General features: G+C 33.8%; 3 protein-coding genes across 3 annotated transcripts; all 3 read left to right on the top strand.

Moving 5' to 3' along the window:
- Positions 1–240: 240 nt before the first annotated feature.
- Positions 241–7987, top strand: LOC144853821 (guanine deaminase-like). Its single transcript, XM_078712019.1, has 13 exons — positions 241–348; positions 1936–2024; positions 2399–2570; positions 3182–3269; positions 3499–3601; positions 3872–4010; positions 4601–4708; positions 5419–5516; positions 5897–5964; positions 6111–6260; positions 6739–6857; positions 7084–7111; positions 7391–7987. Exons 1-13 carry the CDS (start codon positions 253–255, stop codon positions 7462–7464), a joined length of 1332 nt encoding a protein of 443 aa, XP_078568145.1. The 5' UTR covers positions 241–252; the 3' UTR covers positions 7465–7987.
- A 609-nt stretch (positions 7988–8596) lies between these two features.
- On the top strand, positions 8597–10728 carry LOC144854749 (uncharacterized). Its single transcript, XM_078712938.1, has 4 exons — positions 8597–8694; positions 9200–9384; positions 9672–9750; positions 10251–10728. The coding sequence occupies exons 1-4, from the start codon at positions 8677–8679 to the stop codon at positions 10269–10271; spliced, it is 303 nt and encodes a 100-aa protein (XP_078569064.1). The 5' UTR covers positions 8597–8676; the 3' UTR covers positions 10272–10728.
- Positions 10729–12361: 1633 nt separating this feature from the next.
- LOC144855737 (uncharacterized) lies at positions 12362–15249 on the top strand. Its single transcript, XM_078714005.1, has 4 exons — positions 12362–12629; positions 13449–13912; positions 14292–14367; positions 14687–15249. The coding sequence occupies exons 1-4, from the start codon at positions 12612–12614 to the stop codon at positions 14702–14704; spliced, it is 576 nt and encodes a 191-aa protein (XP_078570131.1). The 5' UTR covers positions 12362–12611; the 3' UTR covers positions 14705–15249.
- The last annotated feature ends 279 nt before the right edge of the window (positions 15250–15528 follow it).

The raw sequence follows: 15528 nt of genomic DNA on the forward strand, positions 1-15528 counted from the left end.
GACATTTTTTCTTAATGATGTAAGTTCATATAGGAGGACAAAGATAAGAATTATAGAATAAAACGTAACTTTATACGATTAATTAATATTAGTAAGCCAATAAATTAGAAAGGAAAAAAGATGTAAACTCTACCTCGATAATACATTTTTTAAGGCACTTCCCCTGAGAATTAAATGGAGCAGTCCATCACGGCACTACAAAAATACTTATATTTTGGATATGCTACACTCAACATGGCATCTGAATCAAACATGGATATCATATTTTGCGGGACGTTTATGCATTCTACAAAAGAACATTCATTGCAGATTTTGGAAAATCATTACATAGGCATTAACGATGGACAGGTCAGTGATCTTAGGTCTAACATATTTTCATCTTGTTTGAAAGTGAAAAATAGAAAAAGTACACAAACTGTGATTGTTAATGAAAATATTGTATTATCATTATTAATACAAATGTTATTATTAATATTGTTAGTAGAAGGTCAAACAGAAATGTCTAGCTCATTTTCTTTCTTTAGGCCTAGCCTATCACACCGTTTCAAACCTTTTATCATTTTTAGCATTATCATTATAGTACTAACTATTTGTAATTATTCGCACGACGCCTGTGGTGGCGTTAGAAATAGTTTATATATAATAATTATACTATTTTACACATTGAACAAAAGTTACTGTCCCGTTGAGATACATAGATCTTTCAAGGTAGAGTGGGCAACACAAGTTATACACTTTTATATTGATTCAGCGAAGCCTGACCTTTGCAGATCTAAAGAGCGATTGAGGTATTGTCGTATGAAAGGCTACGCCTACTTCATGCGTTTTCGTGCTGAGATAATAGCAATTAAACTTAGAGTTTTAACACACAGATTATTTCTCATAATATTGTATATACCGCATTGTAATCCTTCACCTTGAATCATATAACTATTAAGTTATTTAAGCTATTTAATTAATACTGATATTAATTTACTAGGCTTTAGAGAATAATATCTAAACCACCCAGTGACTGGAAAAATCAATTGAAAAATTGGGAAATCTATGACAATAGATGAAGCCACCCAAACGTACAGTATAACCGAGGTTCCAACCCGGAATCTCCTGGCAGTGAATAATGTCAGTATAGGCCTATCGGAAAGACTTTTGTGTTATTACAATCCTAGTTCACGCTTCACGTCTTACGAGGCACTTTTCAAATGTATTTGATGCAGAATAGCCAGCAACCCCCAAACGTATATCCGAGATTCGAACCCGGAATCTTCTGGTGAATATGACAGTATATTGGAAAGACTTTTGTAATTAGATATTTTGCCCTACTCTGACGTAATTTGTACTTTATACTAAGTACATTTGAGAATACTTGCGAAAAAATTCGCAAGTAGTTCTCGGGTGGGACTCGAACCCACGACCTCCAGATCACTAGCCTGGCGTTCATACCTCTAGACCACCGAGCTTGCGCTAGAGGTATGAACGCCAGGCTAGTGATCTGGAGGTCGTGGGTTCGAGTCCCACCCGAGAACTACTTGCGAATTTTTTTTGTATAAAGTACAAATTACGTCAGAGTAGGGCAAAATATCTAATTACTCAACTCCCTGACGCAAAACTACAATTACAAAGACTTTTGTGTTATTATAATCCTAGTTCAAGCTTCACGTCTTACGAGGCACTTTTCAAATGTATTGGATTCAGAATAGCCAGCTACAGTTAACATTTGGCAGTGATTTACACATATTGTTGTTTTATTGAGTTTTACTGTCACACATACAGTTATAAAACTACATAGGCCTATAATAAAAACAATCAGGGTATACGAACTCACAGTACATCCATAACTAACAAACCAATAAACTATTACGTTACAGAACTTCTTTTATGAACAAACAACGATGTGTAATCTTTCTCTCATCATCCTTATAAATTTCATTTTTTTAGATACAATTTTTGACCGACAAAGAAGATTTTGAAAGATTGGCCGCCAAGTTTGATTACGACTTGCAATCAGTTAGACATCTTAAACCAGGGCAAGTCATTATGCTTCTATAGAATCGTCAACAAAAACCCATATACAGATATCTGTGATTTACTTTAGTTATGCCTATTGATTGAATATTTTGCCATTTTATTTAATGGTTCTTATAGTATGAGAAACGGATTAAGGCCAACTTACACAGACGAGTGGTAACGGTAAGCGGAAAACCGCGTACCCGATCCGTAACGGGTTTCCGCTCAACCGTCCGTCCGCTGCGCGTTTGTATAGGCCTAATGGTCATAAGAAATAACATAGATCCGATATTTTTGGTTTCCGCTTACCGCTTACCGTTACCGCTTGTCTCTGTAAATTGGCCTTTAAGTTGAAACCGGTAATTAATTACATTTGTCTGCTACATTTTATTAGGCAATTTTTAATACCGGGGTTGGTTGATACACATATACATGCTTCGCAGTACCCGAATGCTGGTAGCAAGATGGACCTACCTTTGCTGGATTGGCTAGAAAAATACACTTTCCCACTCGAAGCAAAGTTTTCGGATCTTGAATTTGCAGAGAAATGTTATCGCAAAGTTGTGGTAAGTATCATCGTATGTTGGCTATTTAGATGATTATCATGAATTACAATTAGGCCTATAAATGGTCGTCTCGGGCGAATACAATAATGTCGTCACAAATAAGCAGAGTTCGCTGTAGATGTTTAGCTGACATGTACACTCTGCTCAGAACACACCGTCTCCGCTGGACAAGGCAAGAGGATGACCGTCTCCTAAAAAACATTATATAATAGGGAGAGCTGGTAATAAGTATAAGTGGTATAAGTGGTAATTGCCCACGCGAATGATCAAAATTACGCGACAAAGATGTTTTGAAAAAAAGAGCTTCATTCCAGATTCCAACCATTCCTGTTCCTGCTGGGAAAAAACTCAAAACTGCGAAATTGCACAATGGGAAAACATATTCAAACATGGCGTAAAAAGACATACGAACGTTCTAACAGCTACTTATAATGTGACAGATGTCCTCGATGCTATGATGATGATTTGAGTATATTTATCATTCTGATGTAACTGCCGCTGTCGGTGTTTAGCGGCGGCATGTATTTGAATCATATGCTGTATTTTTAATTATAATTTGATTTCACCGCCGCCGCAGCAACATTTACAAATGTATATTCTTTTTTCTACAGGCACGAACTTTAAAAAATGGAACAACCACTGCCTGCTATTTTGCCACAATACACCCAGAAAGTTCATTGAAACTTGGAGAAATATGTGGTAAGTACATATAGGCCCATGTCAATAGGGAGTTTTCGATTTGCGACGACAGACGACCAAATTCATTGTGATTCCTCGTTCACCACCTCGTCTGACTTCACAGGTCTAGGTGACGACGATTTACGGCGTCGGTCGGCGTAAATCGAAAGCTCCCTTATGCGTTCAATATCTATAGGTATAATACGTGATGAGTCTAGAATTTTTATAATGGTTTTTATTTTTATAACAGATGAATATGGGCAGCGGGCCTACATTGGCAAGGTTAGCATGGACATTTCAAGCCATAGTAATTACACAGAAACTACTGAAAAGTCAATACGAGATACAAGATGGTAAATTAAAAAGAAAACTATGATTCTGAAACTTACTATAATAAAAACAAATCACAATATTTCCATTAATTATTATGTCTTGTTAAATAGGCCTACCAGGATAGAATCTAAAATGGTAAAAGATAGGTAATCATCCGAGACGGTAAAGTGGTCTCAACTGGAGGGGTCTTTAATTGGAGATAGAGAGAGGCCTTAGTATATCAATTGGACAGACATAAATAATTGTGCAGATAGATGAAGAAGATCACCTCATGTTCTAATTAATTCTAGGTTTATCGAGTCTATCAACAAACTGAATAACCCTCTGGTTACACCTTGTATTACTCCTCGATTTGCTGTCAACTGTTCGCCATCGCTATTACGTGCACTCGGCAATATTGCTAAAGAATATGGAGGATTACCAATTCAGGTATAATTACTATTTTATTCACTGGACATTGGACACAATGGACGAGGAATGCGTATACTTTTTATTAGTAGTGGGAAAGAAAAGCAATCTAAGGTCACGCTGCATACTTTGACCACACCACGGATCTTTCTTTTTTTCCTAGGAGCATTGCCTATAGGCCATTGGCCCGAATAGGCCTACATCAATATAAATATTAACAATAAATAAACTTATGTGTACGTTAAATAACTTAGCAAGGTTAAAATATATTTTTTCTTTTTTTACTTGACTTTAATCAACTAAATTCAATTCCGTTTATGTCTTAATATTTGACCGCAATACAATTGAAATATTTAGGTTAATTTTACCATGAAGGATATAGTTATACGTCGTATATTAATAAATTAATGCTATACTTAACCGATTTTGGTTGATTTCTGCGGTCATAAGATTGTGGTTTCCTGTGTCAGATGTATGTACGGTACGTCATTTAGGTTGACCAGTAATGCCGGATGTTCTTCACACTGTATTATTTCTTATGATTTAGTACATATTAACAAAAAAGTATATAGATAATAGTTTATGCTACATTATTTTGTTTTTATTTGTAGACACATATCAACGAAACTGTTCGTGAACGAGAGAGTGTTCTCAAATTGTTTCCAAAACACAATAGCTATGCACATATATACGAATCATTTGGGTTATTAACTAACAAGGTACGGTAATACTGACGGTTTGACGTCATCAAATAATGATATTATTATGATCATTCTTAAATTGTAATAGTTTCACAAATTTCCGTAAACGTGTTATTTTATGACCTTGTATACAATATTTTTGTAACAGACAGTCTGCAGGACATATCGCAACGCGAAAGACATCAGTATGAGTTCCTATGTGTCCGTTCGCGACATTTTTATTATTTGACGTCTAAGGCTGAAATCATGAATATTATGCATGAGATTAATTATTGACTATTCGAAGATGTCGATGGGGTTCGAACCCAATGCTTCAGGTCCACAACCTGCAGTCCATACAATTTCGCCAACAAACTGACTGTGATCCATGCTTATATCAGCATCATTATTCACGATTTCTGCTCGAGACGTCGAGTAAGCCTAATAGAAATGTCGCAGTCCGTTTGCGGCCGTTTAAGCAAAGTTCTCAATAACTTAAGCTTGGTTCCCACTAGCGACGCAACGCAAGGACGTAACGCAACGTAAGTGATTTGACCAATCACATGCGATGGATTATTGGAACAGTGGCTTGTCATTGGTCAACTCCTTACGTTGCGCGTACGTCCTTGCGTTGGGTCTCTAGTGAAAACTACGCTTTACCCGAGTAGAAAACTACTGAACGTAAGGGGAAAATAAAGATATATCTTCGCTTTATATTAAGAAATAATAAATAAATATCTTTCTGTTAGACTGTGATGGCACACTGTGTATACATGAACGATTCTGAGTTTGATACATTCAAAGAGACTGAAGCAGGAATCTCGCATTGTCCTACATCAAACACTATGTAAGAAAGTGAAAGAAAGATACAATATTAGACTATTTGCCACACCACAAAAAAGCTAGAGTAGGCATTACATATTATTGCTCATAGCGCTGTAAAATAGAACAATCTGAACAAATGAGTTTTTAAACGTGACTTAAAACAGTCCATAGATGACTAGACCCAGCAGTACTGAATGTCCGACCTCCCCAGTTATGTGTTTTCCTTAAAGTGTGCAAGAGCATTTGTTTGCTCGATCTCAGTTCTCTATTACTCACTTCGAAGGATAATAAGATTATGTTTCAATTTTGAGTTTTGTAAAAAGGAGAGAAAATAAATTTAAAAGAGGATACTTGCTACAACTTGTGTTTACATTTCTGTTTGTTCATTTTTACAATGTATAGGTTACAGAGTGGAATAATGGATCTTCGAAAAAGCTTGGACAAAGGTGTCAAAATAGGACTGGGTACAGGTAAATATATGGTTTTGTCGTGACGGTTGTGTAACGCACTATCCAACCTCCTCCCCAAACTCACATCTTCGTATACCGTTCCGTACGTAAAACTTTTCATACGTAAGACTACTTTTGTAACCTCGTTTATTTATTGTATGAAACAGATATTTCAGGCGGATACAGCGCGTCTGTACAAGCAGCGATCCGTGACGGAGTAGGAGCTTCTAAAACTCTTGGAATGGACAAATCAAAATCTTATAAGCCTGTAGATTTCAAAGAACTGTTTCGACTTGCAACATTGGGAGGAAGTAAAGGTAGCTGAAAATCAGAGCAATTAGAACACGAAGTAACTGCAATAGAAAAAATTGCAATATTAACTAATTCGGGACACAGCAATATGTGCCATTTAATAGAGATTTCCTCTGAATAATAGGGGTTGACATAGTGTTGGCAATATTGGCCCAGTTCGTTTTACATGAAAGTGTTCCCTTAATAGGGGTGTTTCACGAATAGGGTGCCACAGAGGAGGGGTTCTACTTTATAACACTAAGTTTTTTTAATATACGCATGGACAAACGATATACGTATACGGTATACTGAAATTAGTAAAAAAGAAAAATATTTTGGCACATACGTTTCATACGTATAATACATGAGCTCGTATTTTCAGACAAAAATCTAAACGCCGACTGGTGGACTAACATAAAAAAAGACAATAAAAATACAGACTTAGGCATTATTATATGGTCGTATAATGTTCACACACACTCTTACATTATTTTGATAATACAGTTTTAGGTTTAGAAGACAAAATAGGAAACTTTGAAGTTGGAAAAGAATTTGATGCACTTTTAATTGACCTGACCGTCATCGACAGTCCATGTGATATGTTTGGAGACGAGATATCAGAGGTGAGTATGGTAGCTTGTCATATCTACAACCATGTATTACTACTTTTTTATTTGTAAAGTCTTCACTTCTATCATGTGAATAAAACATTTCATCAAAATACATGGAGACCATCTCTTTCTGCCAAATATGATTATTTGTGGTTTAAATATGTTTCTTTTACTATAAAATATTAATAAATTACAAAATATCTTAGACTTAATATGAATTATATTTTCTTATTTTCAGGACCTACTTCAGAAATTTATTTTTCTAGGTAAGTAAACAAAATGTGTATTTTATGTGAACGTCTTACTTTTTTTACTTCCCACTACAAAAACTAGAGAAGCCCAATCATGTGCACAACTTTGCGTTGATTACGGGAGTGTTTCCATACGTATTTGATCCAAAAAATGATAATGTGAAGCGCTTATAAGCATTGTGCAATAAGCGCTATAATAAGATCGGATATTACTATTAATCTCCAGTACAATCGCTATTGCGACGAAGTAGGCCATAAACGTTATATTTATTGTGTGTTTGGTTCTATTAACAGGAGACGACCGAAACATTGTGGAGGTATACGTAAAGGGCCAGCAACGTCTTCAGAATAACAATGTTCTTTGTTAAATCACAAGTAAATCTCTGTCTACACTATCAAACTAGTTTGACAAAAAAGTTGATGTCTGTATATATGGCAGTGATATGTCCAAATATGGTAGTGACATGACATCATCATGTCCATATGGGCACATCACATAAAGTTTGATACGGTAGTATAGACAAAGTTTTATGAATAGATACTCAGTATGTCAGATTTTGTCACAGCATATTAATATACAGTATCTGTATCCGATATTTTTAATTGTATAAAATTACATTTAAAATGTATAGAATGAAAATATAGAAATATAATATTTAAATCAATAACAAAAAATGTACCAAGAAGGAAAGTAGTACGAGTTTAGTATAGTAGATTATATTATCTGATGGAATGTATTCTTCATATCAACGATGTATTTTTATTTGTACACTGTATAAAATGAATATAAATATATTATTTAACTAAATAAAAACAATATGAAATTATTATTTGTTTTTACTTTAAATACTCAAAGTAAATACTCAAAAAAATATATCCCTTTATCCTTTTAATTAGCGACCTGATCGACTTTAACTAGTCTATTTGTAGTAGTATTTATTTCTTTAACACTTAGTATTATTTTGATATAGTTGTTTTCTGATTGTCACTCAAGAATTATGAAAATAACGGCATAATAATAAGTGCATAAGACAATAACTGTATTATTACTGGAGTGTCCGTGGTAAAGTTTATTAACCTTATACATAGTATATTGAATTGTTTTTAAAGATAAAATGTATTTTTGTTTATATCTTATTACAATTAAAATGCAAAAAGGGGAACCCCTTTAAAATACCAACAACGACGGTGTTACAAAAATACAATATGCGACGGAAACACTATTAATATAAAGACCAACTCAAACATTATAGTACAATGCATTTGAAATTGCCTATACTATAGAGAGAATTGACATCATAGGGCCTACTCATAAATCAAATGGTTAACTGACAATGGTTAATATTATTTAACTGGAATCTTATTTTGTTCGTCTCACAATACAGAAAGGTAACAATTAAGCGAGAAAAACAACCAAGAACCACCGAGAACATTATCCATTTTATTACTCATTCTATAGCTTTATAATTTTATGTTATTAACAAAAGTGGCGTGAAAAAAACATTCGTCATTCAGTAAGTTGGAAGACTACATAGGTCTGGTCTATCTCGGCAGACAGGTTTAAAACATCACGATAATATATGCATTCACTGGAACAGGTAAAACTTACATGTTAATTTTCAGTAAGAGCCCGTTCAGACTGAAGTTATTTACCCGGGTAAAGGTTTGTTTCATGGGCACTGTTCCCTAAGATGTTATGGGTAAGAACTAACTTATCTGGGTAAGTAACTAATCCTGAACGCATTGGGTATTTCATAAATATTTGTTATTATTTATACTTTTACGAAGTATATAAAAAATCACAAGCTCACAATAACGTTTACAACAATGTTGTTCTTCCACGGGATCGTATTTTAAAAGTAAATGATTCTGGTTCCTATATCTATCGTGTAAATCAGTCACAGATGCAACTTTATAACACATTTCGTGGGGGAAAAGGCTACGAATTGACACTACAGTATTCAGTCTTAATAATCATAGGTCCATTGTTTAAGGGATCATATGACAATTAAGTATTCCTACATCAAACATTTCGAACACTCTTTTTTCTTTCTTTGGACATGTTAAATTATGTTATTAATCAACGTTTTTTTGCTATCACAGCCTCCGGCGTACGGAGCTCAGCCGGCTGGCGACTCTCCACCACCAAGATATCCTCCGCCACCAAGTTACCCTCCACCGCCAAATTACCCTCCACCACCGGTACAACCACATCAAGCATTTGTTCATGCACACCGTCCTAGTTTAGTCGTAGTAAGAACAACGTCTGTTCCAGTTCTCGAAGAAAGGTACGTTAAATCGGTATAGGTTATGGTTGCTATAATACATGCACAATCAAGGAATATCTTTCGTTGAAGGAGAACCTTTGAGTTAAAACTTCTACGAACATAATAAGCGGATTCATGATTTTGAATAAGAAAAGATACAGATTGTAAAATGAAGTGCTGAATTAAATAATCTACAGTATCTATTGCATTGTATTTCTTTTAGGGTGTTCGCCTGTTAACTTGTTGTTTTGGATCGAACGGCAATTAAAATCAATTTAATGTTACCAAGTTTATATTTCATTTTGTAGAGAACGGGACAACAATATATTATGGTATATTGGGATCACAATACTGTTCCCGTTTTTGATCTTCGTCTGGATTTTCAAGGTACGTTTAAGCATTGTCACAATACTGTGCTGTGTGTGTTTCTTTCACGATGTAAACTTACAAGCTGGACATTTGTAATAAATATAAAATTAGGAACATTGATCCTAATAATTATATATCTTACTGTTGTATCACATGTTTTATGCATTTACCTTGTATGACAGAACTGCATTGCTTTTCGTGGTTTTGGGCTTTACCACCTCCCCCTCCCCCACTTTGTTTTTCTTTTTAATGTGTCTTTAAGTGTTTTAGATCTATATTTTTATACAAATGTAATCATTTAAAAATCAATCGCAATTCATGCAGTTTTACTGTGAATGTTATTTTTAATAAATATACCATTACGAATGAAAAAAATGAATATTGATTCTAGATCTTCAAATGAAAGATTTATTTAAATTTAAAAAAAAAATCGTTGCGACGCCAAGCCAACAAAATAAATACGTCTGGACAATACCATATTAAATAATACTATTTTCTTCTTTCTTTTTGGTTCACAGTGGTTATACGACTTATTTTGATTAGATTTGATTTTGGATCAATGCACATTGGTACTGTAAATACATGGACTATTTATGTTGTTGAGGAATAATGGAGTGGACACGGACATTTCTATACGTTTCTATTGATTATAATTCATTCTTTAGCTGTTCATAATATTTTATATTAGACATGCATTTCAATTATTATTCTAATAACAATTTGTTACATGAACTATTATAGGCCTCATATCTCTGATTCAGATTTATATAGTCCTTCCGGAAATTCATGACAGACACAATCGCTCACATAAAAATAACATTCAAAATGTATATATAAGTAAAATAAATATAAACAAGTAAAGAGTTGTAAAAAAGATACACTATACAAAATAAACTACAAGGTGATGGAAAAAGGGACGACTGAATTTAGATATCTGTTAGTTCTACATAGTGTGCTATAGATGCCCTTTGTCTTTTCTATGATTTTTTGCGTTAATGTTACATCAATATGCTTTGTAATATAGGTGTAGGCCTTATACCTAATAGAATAAAATAAATATCAGGTATTCAAAATACAATCGAATTTATTATTAATTCATAAATTATTAACATTATAATATAATATGTAGAAATTAAAATTAAAGAAAACCGTTTTACAATTTCAATATCCAAAATAGAATGGAAATATTTCCAAATATTATAGATATTGCCTCCTTAAGGCGGAAGGGGATGTCAAATGTGATATTGCGCCGATAGAAAAGACAATATATATATTACAAAACCAGAATAGATTCAAATAGATAAGTTCTGTCTACACTATCAAACTAGTGTGACAAAACAAGTGTGATGTGCCCAAATATGGTAGTGATGTGCTCAAATATGGTAGTGATATGATGTCATCGCGTCCATATATGAGCATATCACGTTTTTATGTCACATAAAGTCTGATAGTGTCGACAGAGCTGCTTTACTCTATAAGCCACCAAGCCCTCTTGGCTAGACCTTCTCGGCATGTACACCGATTTGCTTAAGGGGTCTTTAACGAATGGATTCACAACACATTTTGTCAACGGCAGCCCTTTTTAAAATTTGTCTAATTCATGATTTAAATGGAAAATATAACGTTATTGATCCTAGGAGAGGTATTCATGTGATGCTTTTTCAACCAATCACGTTCTCGTATTTACATAGGTTATGTAATATAACATCTTTTCCTTATATTGATTGACTTGTAAGTACAATGTTTAAATTATCTTAGTTATATTACTTTTACTGTACAAATAACCAGAACAAACATTTCAAATAAATCTTCCATAAACTAGGTTTTTTTTGCAACATTTCAAACCAACTCTGCCTCAGCTGTCAAGCGTGACTGCCAACACTCTTGGAATGACAAATCCAACTCTTGATACGCCTGTGGACTTTTTCTACTTGGAACATTAGGAGGGGTAAAGGCAATTAAAATACTAAAGTTTGAGCAATAGATCACTTTTAAAAATCAAAATATGCTGTAACCGATTGTGAACAATAAATACGTTTATCGCCCTTATAGATTATTAGAAAAAAATTATAAGAAAACAGCCGACATCGTTTAAAGTTTGTTTATATAACAATTTGTTGTCGATCTGAAATAACAATACAATTAACTTTATAATTATCCTTTTAAGTTTAAAAGACAAAAAACTTAAAATACGAAAAAGATAAATATTTTTGTAATAATTTGTAAAACATATTACACAATAATAAAATATTGTCACTTAAAAGTGAAAAAAAGACAATAGCACTTGTTACTGGAGTGTTTGGGTAAAAGTGTATTAACCTTTGTAGTATCCGAATTGTTCACGCATGATATACATATATTATGCATTTTTTAACGGCAAATTCAAGGAATACTATAATAAAAGAATAGAGAACAAAAGAGAACCCATCCATAACGTTACTTTGGCGGCGTTACGAACACTTATAGTGTGTTGCTATGCGTTACAAAACAGTGCGGCTTAAAAAACTGTTATATAATAAATGACCAACTCGAAGTATAGGAAGGTTTACGAGAAGTAGTACACTATTATTTTATGTTCTATAATTCTGGGGGAATTTTTGTCTAACGTACGTACACACCAAACTTACCAAGATTAAGGATTAAATTCAACTGCAATCTTGTTTTATTGTCTGTTGCCAGGATACAATACGCCTAACAATACAGAAGCTTAACAATTAAGTGAGAAAAATAGATCGATAGTATTGAGAAGATTACTATTGAATGTGAACAAGTGGTGTGGAAAATATTGGACAGTAATTTGGGAGGCTAAGTCAAGTCCAGTCTATGCAGACAAGTGAGATCAGATCAGATCAGGTTTTGGATTTTATGTGGGATGTGGGATGAATTCAGTTAAACAGGTAATTACATTCATTTCAAGGAATACTACTCTAGAAATAGGTGTTTCATATTTTAAAAATTAATTACCGACTTATAAGTCAACAATTTCGGATCGGAATATAAGATACGTACCAATACAGCGTATCAGTCAAATGCCATTTCTTTTCCAGTCTAAAGTATAAATAAGGTTTTCTACCCAGCTTACACAAACAATAAGCATATTTTATCTAATATTTGTTGTTAATCTTGTTAGGCCTACACACCATTCTGTACATTTTGAAGAAGCTACCAGGGCTTACGGTACATAACAATCCACAATTATATATACTTAATTATTTATAAAGAAATATATGTATTATTTGTTGAAATCAATAAACAACAATAACAACAATTATAGAGTAAACACACATTTTTCCGATAGTCATAATGCAACAATTATTATTAGCATTATTTATCTTTTTTTTACGCCAATTAATTGAATAATTATTTGTAAATTAAAATATGTAGATAATCTAAAATGGAATTAACGAAATATATCATAGCAACCAAGTTCCAAACAGTCGAGCATTATGAATGCTTATAGAAATCAACGAGTTTCCGGATCGATTTGTCACTACACTACTGCGTACTTATGAATGAAATATGTCTCATAATAATACTACATAGGAAAATACATTGGTTGATTTGGTTGAGGATATTTTACATATTATAAGGCATATAGCTCTTTAATCAAAACAGAACCATTTTCTAGCACTTGCGTATCAAGATAATTTAAAACAGAATGGACTTTTTCCTTAGCATACAAGTTCAAGTACAGTATTACATTTTTTATTTTTCAGTTTACGTCGGAAAAAATTCTTGGACCACAGCCTCCGTCGTACGGAGCACAATCGGCAGGATGTCCGCCACCAGGGCAACCGGCAGGGTATCCTCCGCCAGGACAACCGCCAGGGTACCCTCCACCAGGACAACCCGCAGGGTACCCTCCGCAAGGACAACCGCCAGGGTACCCTCCGCAAGGACAACCGCCAGGGTACCCTCCACAAGGACAACCGCCAGGGTACCCTCCACAAGGACAACCGCCAGGGTACCCTCCGCAAGGACAACCGCCAGGGTACCCTCCACCAAATTACCCTCCAACACAAGGTTACGCCCCACCACCAAGTTACCCTCCACCGGTACAACCGCAACAAGCTTTTGTTGCGACGCAACCGCAACCGACTGGTGGTGTAGTCGTTATAAACACACAATCAGCTCACCCTCAGCCAGCAGTCGTGCACACCACGGTTGTTCAAAGACCAAGGTATGTGCTTTTGACTTGGGAATTGAGCCAACCAGTACAAACAGTACGGTACGGAGTACAAACCACAATTTAGATATCATTAAGCTCAATCAAACTAGTTTGACAACAACAGTGTGATGGATGTGCCCAAATATGGTAGTGATATGACGTCATCATGTCCATAACACATTTTTTGTCACATAAAGTTTGATAGTGTAGACGTTATAGGTCTATATTAACAATAATAAACATAGTCCATATACGATATGACACTGCAGAAGTTGCTTACTTGCTTATATAAAATACAATTAATATCAACAAATATGGTTAGAATACTACACGTTGTGGTGGGACTTGGATAGAAACTAATTCGACCCTGTTTATTTTTAATCTTTTACAGAGAACGGACAAACCATCTTGTACATCTTGGCATCACAATACTGTTCCCGTTATGGATATTCGTTTGGATTTTTATTGTAAGTTTAAAAGCCTAAGTTCAAATCACAATCATTTTATGTGCGTGTCTGTACATACTATATGTATATAATAGATCATTGCTTGCATGAATAGGACAGCGACTGCTCATTACAGGGCGAGCGCCGTAACCACTAGACCTCGATGAATATTGACATTGAGCGTTACATAATATGTCAAATCACTATCGACAATAAATAAATGCGCGAAAAATTAATTCAGAAAAATTCAAATTATAAGGTAACCAATACGGTGTACACCTGGAATACCAGAATATTCAAATAAGCACTTAATTAATATTCTCTTGTTTTTGTTTCACAGTGCATATTTGATGATTAGATTGGATATGGATCAGTGTGAACGGGTATTGTAAATACATGGATAATTTATTTATTGGATGAACATCATGGAAATATTTATTTTTGTACGGAATACATAATGATAATGTGAACATTGTATGATGCGACGACAAGATGTCAACAATCAAGAAATGTATATAAAAGCGGAAGTTTAAAACGCCAAGCAATTTGACATATGCTGTTTTAATTAAATATGAAATGGAAAGAGATGGTTTAAAAAAAGGCCTAAAATTGATTGAATATGTTAACGGAGATGTAGCCAATCAGATATCAAGTATTCTCTTCCCGGCATGGACTACGTCTAATCAATTCCAGCGAGATTGATTGATTTAATGGTGGATTGATTGAATCGATGTTTGATTGACAGATGGATTGATTTGACATACACATTTTTCAGTTGAAAAAACGAAAACACAAAACTATGTTTACTGTATTTCTTCTGTACCTGTTGAATTTTTGTATATTACATTACACTGTATATAAAATAACCATTTTGGAAACATTGAATAAACATTAAAGCCAATAAAAACATTCTGTAACTGTTCAAAAGGTTTAGCATTTAATTTGCATTTTAAATACATTGCATTTCAATATGATTTTTAATACCAACATTTTTATAATTTCACAATTATACACTTACTATAAAATAAATATTTGTTTTGCAAACTTTGTATTCAAAATACAAACAATTCATATATTTCCATAATATAATTTTTAGAAGTTTAAAAACAGATTTTTAATTCCAACATATAAAAGACATGGAAATAAGGTTATATAAAATAATATATCTAAAATAATGTATAT

Source organism: Antedon bifida, chromosome 1 (assembly GCF_963402885.1).
Source record: "Antedon bifida chromosome 1, ecAntBifi1.1, whole genome shotgun sequence".
Lineage (NCBI taxonomy): Eukaryota > Metazoa > Echinodermata > Crinoidea > Comatulida > Antedonidae > Antedon > Antedon bifida.

Bases quoted from the DNA above. Each gene is read 5' to 3' on its own strand.
- LOC144853821 (XM_078712019.1), top strand. From the start codon at position 253: ATGGATATCATATTTTGCGGGACGTTTATGCATTCTACAAAAGAACAT. The intron at 3,602-3,871 runs GTAAATTAAAAA...AATTAATTCTAG, and splicing joins TCAATACGAGATACAAGATG to GTTTATCGAGTCTATCAACA. The intron at 4,709-5,418 runs GTACGGTAATAC...TCTTTCTGTTAG, and splicing joins TTGGGTTATTAACTAACAAG to ACTGTGATGGCACACTGTGT.
- LOC144854749 (XM_078712938.1), top strand. The intron at 9,385-9,671 runs GTACGTTAAATC...TTCATTTTGTAG, and splicing joins GTTCCAGTTCTCGAAGAAAG to AGAACGGGACAACAATATAT. The intron at 9,751-10,250 runs GTACGTTTAAGC...TTTGGTTCACAG, and splicing joins TCTTCGTCTGGATTTTCAAG to TGGTTATACGACTTATTTTG.
- LOC144855737 (XM_078714005.1), top strand. The intron at 13,913-14,291 runs GTATGTGCTTTT...AATCTTTTACAG, and splicing joins ACGGTTGTTCAAAGACCAAG to AGAACGGACAAACCATCTTG.